At 38.4% G+C, this 19,067-nt stretch overlaps 1 protein-coding gene across 1 annotated transcript; it reads left to right on the top strand.

Annotated features, from left to right (window-relative positions):
• The first annotated feature begins 1,012 nt into the window (after positions 1–1,012).
• Positions 1,013–17,590, top strand: LOC306984464 (complement factor B-like). The gene is made up of 18 exons (XM_079585882.1): positions 1,013–1,156; positions 1,416–1,631; positions 2,123–2,308; positions 2,606–2,779; positions 2,923–3,018; positions 3,166–3,299; positions 5,231–5,381; positions 6,342–6,473; positions 6,636–6,728; positions 6,910–7,047; positions 7,411–7,508; positions 9,391–9,520; positions 9,627–9,765; positions 9,874–9,953; positions 10,118–10,230; positions 10,509–10,638; positions 10,805–10,854; positions 16,011–17,590. The coding sequence occupies exons 1-18, from the start codon at positions 1,096–1,098 to the stop codon at positions 16,182–16,184; spliced, it is 2,295 nt and encodes a 764-aa protein (XP_079442008.1). The 5' UTR covers positions 1,013–1,095; the 3' UTR covers positions 16,185–17,590.
• The last annotated feature ends 1,477 nt before the right edge of the window (positions 17,591–19,067 follow it).

Below are 19,067 nucleotides of genomic sequence, written 5' to 3'. Positions count from 1 at the left end.
CCGTGGCCGCCCGAGGGGTCGTCTCCGCCGTGGCCGCCCGAGGGGTCGTCTCCGCCGTGGCTGTCACTGATTGTTCATTTCCTTCAGCTGTTTCTCGTCACCTTGTTTGCACTTGTGTATACCCTGTCTGTTTCAGTGTTTGTCACGGAGTCCTTGTTTAATGTCCCCACACTTCCGTTCCTGTTGCTGCCCGTTTGTTGTTCATGTCTTGTGTCTTTGGATTGCTCTACTGGATTTTGACCCTTGCCTGGACTGGTTTTGTGAGTACGGATTTCCCCTAATAAATACTGCGCCTGGACCTTACCTTTTCCTGTGTGTGTGTCGTGACACCTCCCCACTGCGTATAGCTACACAATACTCGTTCCCTTACTCTCAGGGAACCGAGGTTACGATAGTTACAGAGTACGTTTTGTGATCCAGGGTCACATTTAGTTCCAAAGATGAATCTATTGCCCATAGCTAGCTTTTACAAAACTATTTAATTATTAGTTTAAAATTAAAATAAGGGTTTTGCATAAGTTTGTCATAGGCCTGACAACAGTAGGCTACTAAATTATTTTCCCTCCATCTCTACCAAAAAATGTCCTGTCATACCTTTAGTTCTTTGATAATATACTATGAATATCTAATTATTATTATCTAATTAATATTCATGCATTAAGCTGGTGTTAATGTATGGGCAAGGAGTTTAAAAAAGTAGTGTTCTCAGATGACCCTTTGAGTTTGAGCTGCTCTCTGGACCCAAGAAAAACAAATGATTGTGGTGTTTAACTCTAAAAATATTCAGTATTCCCAAAACAAATGTGCTTTTTTCTACATCTGTATATTTGATGAAAAATTGCTCATATCCATGATAGTTGGAGATGAAGATAATTGTTTTTTTGTGTGATTTTTGAATATATATTGATGTACTGATGACGGTTATTATTTTGTTCTGTGTGCCGGGAAATTGATTTGCTTTATTTGACTTAAGGTTAAACATTGACCACTGAATGTAAATAAAACAATCTAGCTGACCCCACTATAAAAAGATGTCCCCTGGTCCATTTGCTTCAGTTTTTTTATTTATCTCAGCTGAAGAACTGAATAAACAGCATGGAGTGTGAGCAGCGGTTGAATTGGTTAATCCTTGCAATGATATGTCCTCTTATTGCAGGTAAGTCTTTTTGCTGAATGAAGATAAATACATTCTGAAATTTAGAGACAAAACATCGTTTAGCATGAAAGTATATTAAATATATTTTAAAAAATGAAGGTACTTTTAAAGACTTTGTGATAGACCGCTCACAAATAATTATCATCTAAATCTGAATTTTGGCTTGGATATACTGTATACGCATTTTCTCTGGAAATGAAACCGCAACAAAAGTGGTTATTTTTCTTGTGATCTCCTCCAATGATCTGCTTGTCTCTAGGTGCTCCATCCTCCATGTCCAAAAGACACGGATCATGTCCCGAGGAGAATCTAAACATTGATGGAGGGAGCTTTGTTCTTTCAAATAACTATTCAGATGGGAGTTTTCTAAGATACATCTGTCCGGATGGATATTACCCATCTGTTCAGTCACGTCTTTGTCAAAATGGACTTTGGACCCCAAAGACTAGTGCCAGAAAACCCCCAAAGTGCCAAAGTAAGAAACAAGACATTATCATGTGGTTGAATGTGATTTCACCAAGTAAAACATGTGCCTTGATCAACAGCTTTGTTGATCCTTGAACAACATTCCATTCAACCAATCAGATTAGAGGGATACGTTTAGAGTTTATGCCAAGTTTAGGCTTACAAACCAGTTTAGGTGCTTCTACATCTGTGTTATTCACCTATAATTTCCCTCTTATTTTAGGGATAAGTTATAGGGTTAGGTTTAGGGGTAGGGATAGGGTTAAAAGTAAGCTACATTTTTGGACAGGAATATTGTTCCAGGATCACCAAAACATGTAAATCCAGGAACAGGTTATACATGGTGAAATCACGTTCACCCATATGATCACCGTGATTTTGAGTCCTTATTTCATGAATAAATGCTGGACTATTTTGAAGCAGAGTTATGTTGTTGTTTTTTATCTGAGGCTGTTTCAAAACATCTCTTCTACTGTATGTTTATTCATGCTTTTATTCTAGAGGTCACATGTCCCAATCCTCGTGTTTTGGAGAATGGAGAGGTGACTCCATATAAAAACAGGTACTATGTAAATGACACAACCACCTACTCATGTCATTACGATTATAAGTTCCGTGGCACGGCGGTCCGTGTTTGCAAGCCTAATGGGAAGTGGAATGGAACCACACCAATCTGTGGACGTGACTGTGAGTAATTGCCATTATTTTCAGTAGTTTCCATGAACTAATCGGATATAAAAATGCTAATTTAGTTCCTGGTATACTATCTTGGGTCCTTGGGTTTAGCTTAAAAACACTTTATACTGATGTGTGATGTGTATTCTGTTGCGTTTTTATCTGATGTCATGTGAGTTCAACACAGTTCCAGCAGAAATTTCATCGCAATCATATCAAATTTCATCAGAAATCTCCATGCATCTGCCTAGATCAAATGGAGGTCCACAGATCTTCACTTCCATTTGTCTCTTTGTTACTTCCTCACAGCTGATCACTGTCCTGATCCTGGCGTTCCCCCTGGTAGCAGTCGAACAGGCCACAGGTTTAACATTGACAACAAAGTCACGTACCGCTGTGACAGAACATTGACTCTGATTGGTTCCAAAGAGCGAGTCTGTCAGGATGGTGGCCAGTGGTCAGGGACAGAGCCGCAATGCTACGGTGAGTCTTCTGATCGCTACATTGAAGCTACAAAATAATGTGCCTTGTATGGACTTGTGTTCTCAAAAATAAGAGATTTTGCTTTTGAAATGTGGCTTTTCTGGATAATGCACCTATAATGTTGTTGTGTAAATATTGTGCAGCACATTTCACATACGACACCCCAGAGGAAGTGTCAGAAGCATTCAGCAGTGCTCTAAAGTCAAATCTAGCAGTTTCTCAACAGGATGAAGGAGGAGGTACTGTAAATTTTGTGTGTTTTAAAGCCTTAATAATATTTCTACACAAACGCACACGTTTTTTCATCGCCATTAATAATTGGTGTGCTCAGAAAAAGAAAATAATGTGAATCCATAACGTGAATGCCTTGTTCCTTCTGTCTTCAGATCAGCAGGGGAAGAAAATAACTTTGGATCAGGGTGGAAAACTTGATATCTACATTGCTGTGGATGCATCTAACAGCATCGATAAGGAAAATTTTTACAAGGCAAAACATACCGTGAAACTGCTTATAGAGAAGGTATGTCCCCAAGAGGTTAATGTAATAAAGTTGTAATACCACTTATTTTTTAGGCTACTGATGTAGATAATGAAGCTTTCTTAAATCTTACTTAATTGCTGTAAAATTTTGTTAAAGGTTCTGTAAAAATTCATCAGTAAAAATACCAATAATTGAAAAGGAATGTCAATAGTGAACTTTTAACCTCACATCCTTGTCGTAAGCCTCCAATATGAGCCTTAAAGGGTTAGTTCACCCAAAAATGGAAGTCGTTGATTACTCACACTCATGCCAGTCTAAACCCGTAAGACTTTGGTTCATCTTTGGAGCACAAATCAGCATGAGAGGAGACATTCGAGTATGGGGTCTTTGCGGAACAAAAGTGGGCATTTCTAAATTTGTGGGTGTTTTCAAACTGGTGGGTGTATATAAATAATGCAATGAAAATTATGTACAATTTTTAGAGGAGTACTCTGAGTTCGGGCCAAAATACAGAGCGTGAAGCCCTCTCCTCGGACAGCACACCAAATATGCATACTTTTTTTTCATCGCTTTATATGATGAACTGATTGAATTTAGGCTTTTATTCTCATATAAACATTCATCAATTCACAGATCAGTTGTGGAAAACGGAAACTCAAGCATGTTCACTTAACATACGAGAATTCGTTCTCAAGAAAGTACGGTTGAGCTTCTGTTTATGTTCACTGATCAATGTTTATATGTAAATAAAAGCCTAAATTCGATCTGTTCATCATATAAAGTGATCTTGTCTCTTCAGAAAATTTGGACTAAACCGCTCAATTCATATGGATTAGTTTTACGATCTCTTTATGAACTTTTTGAAGCATCAAAGTGGTAGTTGCGTTGCCTGTCTATGGAGGGAATAAAAGCTCTCAGATTTCATCAAAAAGATCTTCATTTGTTTTCCGAAGATGAACGAAGGCCTTACGGGTTTGAAATGACATGAGGGTGAGTAAAAGTCAGAATTTTCATTTTTTGGTGAACTATCACTTTAAGCCTAAATTATACTTCGGTTAAGCATATTTTAAGAAAAAAAAAATGCTACTCTGAGCAATGCCTGAACTTTGTATTTTGAGCACTTCTTGCGTTATTTTTGCCTCTTCACGATGACTTGCTTGCTGTAGTCCTCAGTTGTAAGTCGCTTTGGATAAAAGCGTCTGCTAAATGACTAAATGTAAATGTAAATGCATACGGGGTCTACATACAGTGCACGTGATGCAAATTTTGTCACCACCTGATTCTTGTTGACTTTGTATGTGTAGGTTGCACATGCACATGCGCATTGTATTTGTTTTGCACTAATCAGTTGTTCAACAACATGACAACACTGGCCCGGGCCGTTTTTTCACAGTAGAAAACAAAATACAAACAACAAAATACCGGAAATTGCAACAACAACAGACGCTCGCGATCATAACTTCTGGAGAAAAATAGCGCAGTCACTTGATGAATGATGAATCAATGATATCTTTCTAGAGCGCATGTGTCGACCACCTGCATTCACGCACATTATTAAATGGAGTATATTTTGAAAGGCTACACTTTCGACTGTATACGCACACGTTGGCCTATACTTTGGCCTTTGATGTTTTTCAAGAGGTAAAGTAGTCCCCTACAATCCACAGTAGCCTATACTTGCATTCCGCTCTGGAACGGTCACGGTTCACAATCCAAGCAATTACCGGAGGATGAAATCTGAACACTGTATTAGATCTTAATGAAAATCCTGTTTCACATTATGGAAGCAAAATGCATATGTCGTTTCAGGTGGACTTGAACTCTTTATGTGTTCATGCTATCGTTTACATCTTGCTATTTGTTCATGCTATCATTAATGCTAACATAACCACATTTAAATCCAGCATTTTGATTGGATAACCGACAAATGTTGCTTCCAACTCTGAATTCTTATTGCTCTTTCCCAAAAGATTAGTTATTACGAGGTCTCCCCAAACTATGAGATCCTGATGTTTGCTACGGACGTTCATCCGATAATCACTATGAAGAACTTTAAAAGTATTAAAGATAAAGATAAGATAACAAAGGTTTTTGAAGATCTGGACAATTTTAATTATGAAGGTAAGTACGGCTTTTATTGTCATACATTACATACATGAGTCTTATTGTATACATTGATACAGTCAGATTTAGAGATGATAATTACAGAAAAATGTGCCATGCCAAAATATTACATTTAGGGGTACAGCAACTTGTTACAGTTAATTTATGTGAGGATAGCAAGGTGTCTGAATAAATTTGGGTAGACTTGTATATACAAGTATAACCCCTTTAAGTTAGGCTGTAATATTACAGACTAACTTAAAGGGGTCATGAACTGGCTTTTTTTTATATATATATATATTGTTGTCTGAGGTCAACTTATGACGTTCGCTTGGTTTTTACATTCAAAAACATCAAAATGAATAAGTAATAGGCTATTTTCTACCCTGGTTTTGAGCTTAGCTCCTGAAACGCTTGGTTTTTATAGGCGTGCTGCATTGAAGACTTGTAAGTAAACGCCCACTGCTATGATTGGATAACAGTTTTGCATATTATAATGAGTTTCATGTAATGTGCGACTGGTGGGCGGGGCTAAACAGGCAGTGTTGAAGTAGGCGTTGATCTTCTTCTGCAGAGGCGGTCTTTGATACTCTTTGACGTCATAGATCCCCACTTTGAAAAACCTGTCGTTCGCTGTGCCTGGTGTCAATAAAAGCTTTTATTGGACGAACAAGGAAGTTTTCAGTTCTGAAACTTACAGGATATTCTTATAGTATGATGACCTCTTATATGTAAAAAGCTCAGGAAAATTTGATTTCTCAGTTCATCACCCCTTTACGGATATTTGTTCATTGCTATCCAATGTAGAGTAAAAATTAAACAAATCATATATTCTTTTAAAACAAAATCCCAATTCATGTTCTTATTTAGATTCAGTTACATTTGTTTAATCTTTACTTTTTTATTTATTTAATGTAGTCACTTGCTTTTAGAATTATTTAGTTAGTGAGAAACTTTTTATATTTGTTTTTGTGACAGATAAAGGTGATCGCACTGGTACCAATATTGCCAAACTCTATTCATACATTCATGAGAGCATGAAAATAGAGGAGTCAATCAATGCAATGTCCTTCCTTGAGACCCAACACATCATCATTGTGTTCACTGATGGTATTTACATCTATTCCATTCATAATTTGCGTTTACTATTCAAACTATGTCAACACACATAATGTCTTTTGAAAACCCAACAGACATTTTGCCATATATTTGAGATAAATTTTGAAGCAAATATTCACTGTAATTTATCTCAATTGATCTCCTACTTCATAGGTCAAGCAAACATGGGGGGGAATCCGATACCTAAAGTGAACAAGATCAAATATCACATCACCAAAAATGATCCAAAGCGTGAGAAGAAACTTGGTAAGCAATGAATTTTATTAATCATTATTATGAAATCAAATAATTAGGACTAGTAGTATTTTTCAAATTTGTCTTTCATTTACAAGCATTATCATCAGGGACAGCAAAAACTGCACATGTTGATTTAGAAGACTTTATTATTGATTTTGTTTATTGATACAAATGTGTCCTCTCTTTCCAGATCTTTATGTATTTGGAGTTGGAAAGGATGTAAATAAATACGACGTTAATGGCTTGGTGTCACTGAGGGACCGAGAAAAATATTTCTTTATGCTTCCAGACTTGGACAAGGTGCAGGAGACGTTTGACCACATGCTTGGTACCGTAGCTATAATTAATATTTAATATAGATATACATTTTTAGATATTATATTTATAGATATAAATCCTTCCTGCTTCTGTTCAATTCAAACATGGTGCCTCATAGCAGGTTTGACACCATTGACGGAAAATGTCATTAATTCTCGTGTATTTGTATGTGAGAGAATGCATTAGTTTGAATATGTGGAATGGACAATGGGATTTTCTTCAAAATGTCTACTTAGTCCTACAGGTTTGGAACTACATGGAGGTTAATGAATGTTGACAGAATAGAGAACTAATGCTTTAAGCATTGACTTAAGGAACCTCTAGTTCTCATCATGTAATGAATGATTGTTCCTATACCTGCTTCCTTACACAGATGAGAGCACCAGTGTTGAATTGTGTGGGATTCATCAAGACTATGACGACGATAATAAACGTCGTGCATTTCCCTGGTTGGCACAGATTAATGTTGTTGTAAGCATAACCTTTTTATCATATGTATATATATATATATATATATATATATATATATATATATATATATATATATATATATATATATATATATATATATATATATATATATATATATATATATATATATACAGGTGCTGGTCATAAAATTAGATTATCATCAAAAAGTTGATATATTTCAAGAATTCAACTTAACAGGTGAAACTAATATATTATATAGACTCATTACATGCAAAGTGAGATATTTCAAGCCTTTATTTTAATTTTGATGATTATGGCTTACAGCTTATGAAACCCACAAAATCAAAATCCCAGAAAATTAGAATATTACATGAAATCATACAGTAATTACACAGCAATACCATGGTCATAGAGCCAGGTTTTGGTTCTTTTGGCAGTGTGGGCAGGTGCAAATCCTGGTGGAAAATGAAGGAAGCATGAAGTGCTCTGAAAATGGAGGTTGGTTTTTGGTAGACCCTGAACCAGCTGGGTAGACAGCTGCGTTGACTCTGGATCTAATAAAGCACAGTGGAGCCTGTGAAACCCCGGCTAAAGTCGCAGAATCTAATTATGAGTTTAAGAGCGTCAAAGTAGTCATAGCCATAAAAATGACAAAAATAGGTCATGTGTGTTTATTGCTGTAAATGATAGATTATACCAAGGGTTTTGAGATGCAATACTCAATTTTTCATTTATAACATGATAAATAATGAAATTAATGATTTTATTGACACTGTTATACTTTTGCGAGAGAGAAAAAAGGACGTGGGCATCCTAAACATTGATTTTCAAGTCCTCTTTTCTGATGAGAGCAAATTTTGCATCTCATTTGCAACTCCAGCCGATGACATGGCTCCCCGAACCAACACAGACAGTGGAAACTTCACACTGGACTTCAAGCATCTTGGATTCTGTGCCTCTCCTCTCCTCCAGACTCTTGGACTTTGGTTTCCAAATGAGATGCAACATTTGCTCTCATCAGAAAAGAGGATGTTGGTCCACTGTGCTTTATTATATCCAGAGTCAACACAGCCGTCTATCAGGACATTTTCAGAGCACTTCATGCTTCCTTCATTTTCCAGCAGGATTTGCACCTGCCCACACCGCCGAAAGAACCTAAACCTGGCTCAATGACCATGGTATTACTGTGTAATTACTGTGTGATTTCATGTAATATTCTAATTTTCTGGGATTTTGATTTTGTGGGTTTCATAAGCTGTAAGCCATAATCATCAAAATTATAACAAATAATGGCTTGAAATATCTCACTTTGCATGTAATGAGTATATAATATATTAGTTTCACCTGTTGAATTCTTGACATAAATAAACTTTTTGATGATACTCTAATTTTATGACCAGCACCTGTATATAATTATATATATATACACACAGGTGAAACTCGAAAAATGAGAATATCGTGAAAAAGTTCATTTATTTCAGTAATTCAATTTAAAAGGTGAAACTAATATAGGCCATTATATAGACTTATTACATGCAAAATGAGATATTGCAAGCCTTTATTTGTTAGAATTTTGATGATTATGGCTTAAGTTACAGCTATGAAAACATTTTCACAATATTCTATTTTTGAATTTGGGGTTTTCATAAGCTGTAAGCCATAATCATCAAAATTATAATAAATAAAGGCTTGAAATATCTCACTTTGCATATAACATATTAGTTTCACCTTTTAAGTTGAATTACTGAAATAAATGAACTTTTGCACAATACTCTAATTTTTTGAGTTTATATATATATAATAATATATATTCATGTGTATAATACTTCGCCCATTTAAAAAAAAAACACACAGAGGCAAAAAGTTATATGGCAATAGAGATGAAGCATGACAACATCTATCTTCTCTGCTCTTCATGTAGCGTTCTCCACACAGTTCTAGGTGCATGGGGTCATTAGTTACCTCAACTTACATCTTGACAGCAGCTCAGTGCTTCAAAAACGGAGACACAGCTGATAAGATAACAGTTCTTCTGGAAAAAAACCTGAAAGGTAATGTTATGTCCTGAACTGATACACCCGCATTGTCAGACGATTAATGAAGAAAAATGTGTTACAGCATAAATCTTATCAATGATGTTTACTTGTCCTTTTGCAGTTCTAAAAGTGAAAAAATACATACTTCATCCTAAATATAACAACACAGCAAAACAGCATATGAAAATAAAGGAATATTTTGAATTTGATGTAGCTCTTATAAAGCTGGAAAAAGCTCTTACGATGAGTGCTAATCTACGGTGAGGAGTATGTAATGTGATGTAACTTTATTAAGAATATTTAAAAAAGGCTGAATTAATTATTTAAAGGCTGAAATAATTAAGAATATAATGTGTATCTCTGTACAGACCTATCTGCATCCCCTGCACCAAAGAAACCAATGGAGCTCTGAGACTTTCAGACAGTGAAGGGACGTGCAGAAAACATGGTAAGGTGCCAGATAAGACATCTGTCAGACATGCTGCATGCACATTAGAATCCTATCAAAAAGTGTGAAAGATGAATTAAATGAAGATATGTTTAACATGTGCCATTGCTTATACAACTAAATATACCAAACATAAAATGTCATATATTTTGCATTTGTTACAGAGGAATTATTAATGAGCAACGAACTTGTGGACGCTTTTTTTACGTCCAAAATGGAGATCGGAACTGATGTACCACGAAAAATAAGACACATCACGATCAAGCGTGGGAAATATGTAATGATTTTATTTTTGTTTCTAATCTGATGTGTAGTAATTTAAAAAGTTTCTCTTTAAAAAATGTATCCAGTGCATTATGAGTATAAGAAAGCAGCAAAACTTTAACTTTGATTTAATGGGGCCTAAATGTCACAAAATTCATATACAGCAAAATAATTTTTCTAGGACTTGAATTTAATTTAGCCATTTAACATTAATTATGTGCAATATGCAACAGAAAACATATTATTTAAATATATATATATATATATATTCTTGGTATACTTATTCTTTAGCGGGATGCTTGTGTTGAAGATGCAAAAAAAGCAGAAGGAGTCAACGTGACAAACGCAAGAGATGTAGTTACAGACAATTTTCTGTGCAGTGGTGGTAATGAACCACAAACAGATGATGTTGCCTGCAAAGGTATGTTTGATTTTTGCCATTGTGACAGCAGCTTATATTTGTCTCTAATCTACCACTTAGGTCATAACTAACAAACATTTAGTTGAAAACATTTTAATCAGAGATCTGAACTTAATTGATATAATTCTTATATGGTTCCTTGTGTCTGCATGTAATTTTGTAATAGGTGAATCCGGTGGGGCCACTTACATAAATAAAAAAGGTCGACTGATTCAGGTGAGATTTCCATTTCCTGTTAAAAACGTCACAGGTTACGTATGTAACCCTGGTTCCCTGAGAGGGAACGAGACGCTGCGTCGAGACGCGGTGGGAACGCCTTGCGTGATTGCGTCGTGAAGCACGTGTAAAATCAGTCCAATGGAAAAATGAGACGTCATAGGCGGGTGACGTCATCGACCAGGAAGCTATAAAGCACCCTTGCGATCATACCACATTAGCTTGGAAAAAGCCTGAAGCAAGTCGATCACAGGCATGCTGGGAGTATGGCAAGGCGACGCAGCGTCTCATTCCCTCTCAGGGAACTAGAGTTACATACGTAACCTGAGACGTTCCCTTTCAAGGGAACTCGAGCTGCGTCGAGACGCGGTGGGAAACCCTATACCCACGACGCCATATGACAAATGCCTGTTCTGTATGAAGACCATGCGCACACTAAGAAACAAGCCCCCTGGACCCTGGAGTGGAGTCATAAAAATTGACAAATGTATGCGGTGAGGAAACAGCCTGCCGCATTACAGATGTCGTGGAGAGAAACTCCTGAAATTAAAGCCTAGAGGCAGCCATACTCCTAGTAGAGTGGGCCCGGACAGCCAAAGGTGAAGGCTATCCAGCCGCTACATAAGCAAGTGAGATAGCCTCAACTACTCGCTTGCTCAATATCTGTCTTTAGCTTTTCCTGATTAAGGTGGAGGACAGAAGGCCTGCAGCACAAATGACCCGCAAATTGAGTAGGGACCTAGGAATACAACCCGGCCTGGGGTGAAGAAAGACTACCACCATACCAGGTGCAAATCCAAGTACGTGCAGGCCTCAGCCTCATGTACCACGAAGAAGATCTCTCCTCAGAGATAACCCAGCAAAGAAACATTCATTGCAGAAATCAAGTACTGTACCATAGGGCAGATAGCAAGATTCAGAAGGTGTTCTCCGCACCAGGCAGAGAACAGTTTACATTTCAATGCATATTCAGTCTTCTCGTGGAGGGAGCTCTAGACCATAGAGTATGGTCTCCACGACCTCAGTTGAAAGACCTGAATCTATGAGCTGGGCCCCCTCAGAGGCCGAGCCCACAGTATCCATGACTCCAGATGAGGGTAACTCCCGGGAGCAAAAGATATCGGGAAATGTGTACAGGTGTAGCCTCGACCACACCTAATACAATTGCATCCAGTCCAAGCGGTGCTGGATGCATCAGGGATAACCACAAGGGCAAAGTTTTAACCGAAGTTCTCCCAAAGAAGCTCCACCACCTCGGGGTGAAGTCTCCATTCCCTGGGCCTCAGCCCCTGGATATCTGCTCTGATATACGAGACCATCAGTGTGCTGTCCAGAAGGAAGCATCTGTCGATAGCATAAGCGCCGTCAAGAAGCCCCCAACACTGGGCCTGGGCGAGGAACTAAGGTTCTTTCACATGACCGAGGCACGTAGGCATAGCCGCGTGACCTTGATCATACGAAAACGGATTTCCCCTCGGAGAAAACCCCTTGATCCTGAGCCACCACTGCAGGGGTCTCATGTACAGAAGGCCAAAAGTAATTACGTTGGACGCAGCTGCCATAAGACCCAACAGTCTGAAACTGTTCCACAGTGAGTGACTGGCCTAGTTTTACCCCATTTACAGCGAATCATTTATAACACCTGGTAAAGTGGTCCTCTGAGCTGGGAGGAGCACACTCTTCTTGGCGTTTAGTCGCAACCCCAACATCTTTAAATGAGACAGAACGACATCTCGATGCCGAACTGCCATCTGCTCAAATTGAGCTAGGATCAACCAATCGTCGATAGTATAATACACGAATGCCCTGGAGTCTCAGAGGAGCCAGAGCTGCATCCACGCATATTGTAAAGGTGCAGGGTGATAAACCTAGGCTGAATAGAAGAACCCGATACTGGTATGCTTCGCCCCCGAAAGCAAACCTCAGGAACCTCCTGTGATGAGGATGGACAGATAAGCGTCCTTCAAGTCTATTGTGAAAGACCAGTTCTCGGGCTGAATCTGTGACACAATCATATTAGCGTAAGCATACTGTAAACATGAGATTCTGAAACCTGCTATTTAATTGACACAGGTCTAGCAACCCCTCATCCTCTTTTGGAACAATGAAGTAGCGGCTGTAAAAACCCTGACTGTCTGCTGGTAGGAGGAACCCCTTCTATAGCTCCTTTTTGCAGAAGTGTCAGTACTTCCTGCTTCATAACCAGAGCCTGCTTGGGGTCCACCACTGTGGGGAGGACCCCTAGAAATATGGGCGGACGAGAACCGAACTGAATTCTGAAACCCTTTTCTATAGTGTGCAGGACCCACTGAGAAATATGTGGCAGTAGTTTCCACGCTGCCAGAAATTCTGCTAAGGGCACCAGTCTCTCGAGACTGGCCTCTGGATTTGGTTGAACAGTCACTTCAGTGCTCTGAAGCGGCGAACCGGCAGGGAACAACCGAACTGACCGCTCTACGACCCTCCTCGGAGGATCGTTTGGGGATCCTCCTCAGAGAGTCGCACGCCAGAGGGCGCAGAGGAGAAACGATTTCTCAAAACCGTTCCTACCCCAGAGGAACCCTCAGAAGCCTGATAGCCTCAGCATCAGGACTTCTTGTCTAAGTTTCACTAGAGATAACGACAGTCCTCAGATCTTGCCTACCTCTAACTATCTTAGTTCATACGACCCACCTCGGAGGATCGTTGGAAAAAGCAGGCACCTCGGCGCCCTGAAACGGCGAACCGGCAGGGAAATCGAACTGACTGCTCTACGACCCTCCTCGGAGGATCGTTTGGGGAAGCTGACACCTAGGTGTCCTGAAACGGCAAACCGGCAGGAGAACCGAATTGGCAGTGTTGCGACCCTCCTCAGAGAGTCGCACCCCAGAGGGCGCAGAGGAGAACCGATTTCTCAAAACCTTCCCTACCCCGGAGGGGACCACCCTCAGAAGCCTGCAGCCTCAGCGTCAGGGCTTCTTCTTCCAAGCTATTTTAGAAATAAAACAATTCTCAGATCTTGCATATCTCTAACTGGCTAGATAGCGACCACCACCCAGGTCCCTCTCGATTGTGGATGAGCCCGAATGGCGACGCTCTATTTTGCAGCACTTTATTTGGAGCTTTAGTAGGCTGAGACTGCTCCCGCTCAGCAGTCTCAGGAACATTAGATCGGTGAGGAAGACACCTCTGGAACGCCGCTGGATAGTTTATATCTTCATTTTGTTGAAAGCGAAGTGTTCATAGAACTGACATATTTTTTATTTCTTTTTCTTTACATCAGAAAAACGTATATATATCACTCCGTGGCCACCAGCAGGAAAACAACCGAACTGGCAGTGCTGCGACCCTCCTCAGAGAGTCGCACCCCAGAGGACGCAGAGGAGAAACAATTTCTCGAAACCGTCCCTCCCCCATATAGTTTATCTGTTGCGCGAATAGTGTCAGTGCTAACATCCTCACATTCATCCATGTCCTTATATAGTTTACCCACCAATGCTGCCTAATAATATTTATCTATTATATATGATGGCTGGTGGATTAAGTCGGGGTAATGATGACGCCGACTCGGGAGAGAGATAGCTAGTAAGCGTCTCTTTAACCAGATGCACTGTCATATCATGATATTTAATACCCATAACATTACTATAGTATACATTTTGGGGATAAACACATAAAATAGAAACCGGTTTATTCCACGATCTCAACTCCTCAGTGTGGAGATAGGAAAAAATGGCAATCCCAGACGAGGAGGCTGAGATATAGAGATTTGCTAATATTCTCACTCTCATAATGTTCAGCTGGCCAGAAACATTTAACTTGGCAATCAGCACAAAATAAAACCTCCTTTTATAAGCTCCTCTTTATACAACAGAGTTATGAGACTTATTTATGTATTCCTTGAAAACTCACAAAAATCTGCTTTATTATATACACATATATCCTTCCTTTTTTTTTTTTTTTTTTTTTTTTTTTTTAAACACTAACGATCACAAATTCCTCGGAACTGGAGATCGCAGCACGAGTGTCTCATCCCGGGGAGAAGAAACCGCAGCGCGTGCTTCTCCCTGAGATAAGGCACTGGATCTAACTGGTGAAAGCTGAGATAGGGCGGCGCCCGTCTCAACCTTCCTGTTGGATCCATTTCCATCCCTAAGATGCGCGTCGCCCCTGTGCCTCGGCAGCAGCGGGACTCGCGCCTCGGGGAACGCGCACCGAACCGTGCTCCTCGAAGAACGCCCGGCGGGAGCGAGGTGATTTCTTTTTTAACAGACAACCTCTCGCAATGCTCAGTCAGCCCCCTCGAGAACTGACTGGGTATGCTCTACTCCCAAACAAGCAACGCAAAGCTGATGCGCGTCCCCACCCGAGATAAAACGAGGGTACGGAACAACACAACGTTTGAATTCTTGTTTCTCCATAATATATATCTAGATACTGAGACAGACAACAATAAATAGACATGGACATCACAGAAAGCGCTTGCTGAAGGCAACAAAGCTAATGTGGTATGATCGCAAGGGTGCTTTATAGCTTCCTGGTCGATGACGTCACCCGCCTATGACGTCTCATTTTTCCATTGGACTGATTTTACACGTGCTTCACGACGCAATCACGCAAGGCGTTTCCACCGCGTATCGACCCAGCTCGAGTTCCCTTGAAAGGGAACAGTGTTGGTGATGTGGCAGTGAAGTCTCGTATAAAATGGCTCTTCAGGGAGGGGACGCCGTTAAATAGGGGCATTCCAAACTAAAGTGAACACCTTCATGAAGGGCCCTTCCACAAGTCCGTCAGCGAAGGGTACATGCCATGCTCACTTCAAAGGAAGTAACTTTACCATTTATGGTCATATGACTCAGGGTGGTGAGTCCTCGTGATTGGATGGTATGAACAGAGTTGATGTATGAACAGAATAATTCAAGTTGTTTTTTGTTTTGTTTTGTTTTTATCACATTTTCATCATACATTATTTAAAATAAGTTATGTATACGTGAGAAATACGTTTAATGGTAGAAACGTTATGTTATGTGATTAACTGGGTCCAAAGAAAAGACGGCAATTTTTGAAGAGCAGAGAGGAAACTCTCACGCATACACACATATTTATGAATTTAAAGATTCATTTGAGAGAAGCTGAGAAATAGGAACCTTTTTTAATATCTGTAAAATCTTTGATAGGTTGGTGTCGTAAGCTGGGGAGTGAAGGACATCTGCACAAGAAAAAACACGGACCCCGTTTCGCAAGCAGCCACCAGAGATTACCACACAAATCTTTTCAGTGCGGATATACTATCATTCCTGAAAGACCACCTAGGAAATGACCAAATAGGCAACCCTCTAACGTTCTTCTGAATGTTTTAGCAGACTGAAACTGTGTGAGTGCAATTTGATACAATACTTTTATACATTTTCATTGATATATTAAAACAATTTTAAGTCAAATAGCTGATCTTTGTTAAACATTAATCCAGTTTATTATCAACAGTATTTCATATGTTATTCTTTTAATTTTATGTCTATGTTTGTACAAGACTGTACAAGATCTGTATGTCCAACCAATGGCAAGCAGGGGAGTGTCATTCTTTTTTTGCAATTTTGTTTGGTGATGCCAGTTGTGTAGAAATTGTACGCTGCAAATGTAATTACAAAATAATAACCACTGACACAGAAGTATATTTTGAAACAGTGCTTTCGGGCGTTTTGGTAATAAATAAATAAACCTACAAATTGCTTAATCTCTGTGCATGCACACACAACCTTTAATCACATCATTTTTAAAAAACAAACTTGTCTTCAAGTCTTTTTAAGAGAACATGCCTTGATATAATATTGTTTGTTCTACGCTCTAATGATTAACACAAATATAAACAATATTATCGTTCAGCAATATATATATAAATTTGGATGTACTGTATAGTGCATACATACAGTACACTCACATAAAGCAATACATTATTTATATAAATAATATCCCGGCTGTGTGATTGCATATATGTGACCCTGGACCACAAAACCAGTCACAAGGGTCCATTTTCTTTAAATTGAGATTTATACATCATCTGAAAGCTGAATAAATAAGCTTTCCATTGATGTATGGTTTGTTATGATATGACAATAATTGGTCGAGATATGACTGTTTGAAAATCTGGAATCTGAGGGTGAAAAAAGACACATTGAGAAAATCGCCTTTAAAGTTGTCCATTTATGTTCGCAATTGTGCTGCATTCACTTACAAATATAAATGTTGTATATATTTGCGGTAGGAAATTTACTAAATATCTTAATGGAATATGATCTTTACTTAATATCCTAATTACAGCGATATTTCAATGATTCCATCAAACTGTGGTTTACTGTTACCAGCAGGTCCCATGAGAAAGATTCAGATCTCTGAAACGTTTAGATTTCATGCATTTAAAAAATCGGATTATTGTGTGTGTTTCTTTGCTGGACCTGTCCCAGAAAGGTCCAATTAAATGGATTTTATGAAACTTTGTTGTTAAACTTTAACATAATAACACATATACAGTATATAGCCTATATATAGCATGTTAAAATTGTAATATGTAATATGTTACGTTGGACAGACGTTGTATTGTGGTTGAAAATGTAATTTCCAACCAAAATCCAATGTATTTCCGACGTCGGATGTTGACGTCAACTTGATGTTGGGTTCTAGAAGTGTACTTAAGTACAGTTCTCAATTAAATGTATTTTGTTACTGTCCACCTCTGAATATAAGACGTGTAAAGAAACAAGGTATACCTTGAATATAGGGATGTAACAATAGACTATATCGCAATACAAAAAATGTAATGTGGATAGCGACAATATGCATCACATTACCCAAAATTTATGTCTATACAGGTTTAATTTAGCATCAAATATTGAAATGGCACATAAAATATTGTAAACCCAGGTGGTCACACATTTGAGCTTTCATGTAAATTAAAAATAAAATTCTTTATTCAATAAAATACAATATTTAAAACTAATGTGTGCAGTCAGTGACTGAGTGTCTAACATAATTCTGTATTTTCAGCTAAGCAGAATCATGAATATTTCTATTCTGGTGTTATCATTTCCCTGTGCATGGAGGAAAAGGAAAAAAGCCTATTCAAGGCTGTTCAATACCAAATTTAGCATTTTTTATAAACAGTTAACTGTTTCTCATGTCTTAGAAGTAATAACTTAAAAATGTAACTATATTTTGGCTTTGTTTAAAGTAACGTGTGATCAGTCTTTTGTATCGAATTGAATCATGACACAAGTGTATTGTTGCACCCTTAGTAAATATCACATGTGAGCAGAATAATTTTTTGTGGTATTTCCAGCCAAGCTGTAAATTTAAAGTGTGTAAATATTATTTTTTAATTATATGCTTTTTTTTAAGATACTTAAAATGCTAGTTATGAAATTAGTCTTAGCAAGACAAAAGAGTTCCAAAATGTCATTTCAATCACAGATTTTTGAGAGGAGATGACAGTGTTGGGAAATTCAATTCATTTCAGTAATAAATAAAGATAAACATATATATATATTTAATTATCCTATTGTGTATTTACTGCTATGTATATTCAGTACTGGAACTTGATAGTGCGAAAAGTATGATTTAAGAGTCCAGAGAGCCAAAATTGCAAGTACACTAATAAAAGATGTCAAAACATCTAAATGTCATAAAAAAACTTAATTATGAATTAAGGCTTGGCTGTAAGTACATTTGCTCAGTTTCAAAAGCTCCTCCAAAGTTAAGCATATGCTCCTCATGGACCCATTTAAGTGTCTGTTCACATCAAGTCAACTGTATCACGACTCTGTTCTCACCAGAACACATTTCTCATTTTACACTCAAACACTCAGTCATGTTAGCGTTACACGTCTGTTGTTAAGATCAAAAGTGTGTGCATTTCCCACTGGAATCTTTTTTAGGACGGAATCCTGCTTTGATCCCCCATTTCCTTCTGTCAGCAGATTCTCCCCATCTCTGTCTCTCTCGTTCTCTCTCTCTCAGGCAAGTCACACAGAGAAACAGACAGCATAGCATGATCGCAATAAGATTATAGATTTGCTGGAGTAGAATCAAGCCTGTGTGAAATTGTCTACAGACCAAACAATTCCAGAGAGGATGTTCTCCAAACGACTTCCTCTGCACATGAGTTCACAAGCAACCTGGCAAATACATTATGTGCATGCAAAGAACAAATGTAGATGCTTCTGATAGCTTTGGGTCATGCT

Source organism: Phoxinus phoxinus (assembly GCF_949152265.1).
Source record: "Phoxinus phoxinus genome assembly, chromosome: 17".
Classification (NCBI taxonomy): Eukaryota; Metazoa; Chordata; class Actinopteri; order Cypriniformes; family Leuciscidae; genus Phoxinus; species Phoxinus phoxinus.
The sequence above is the reverse complement of the archived record's forward strand: the minus strand, read 5'-3'. Positions and strand labels throughout refer to the sequence as shown.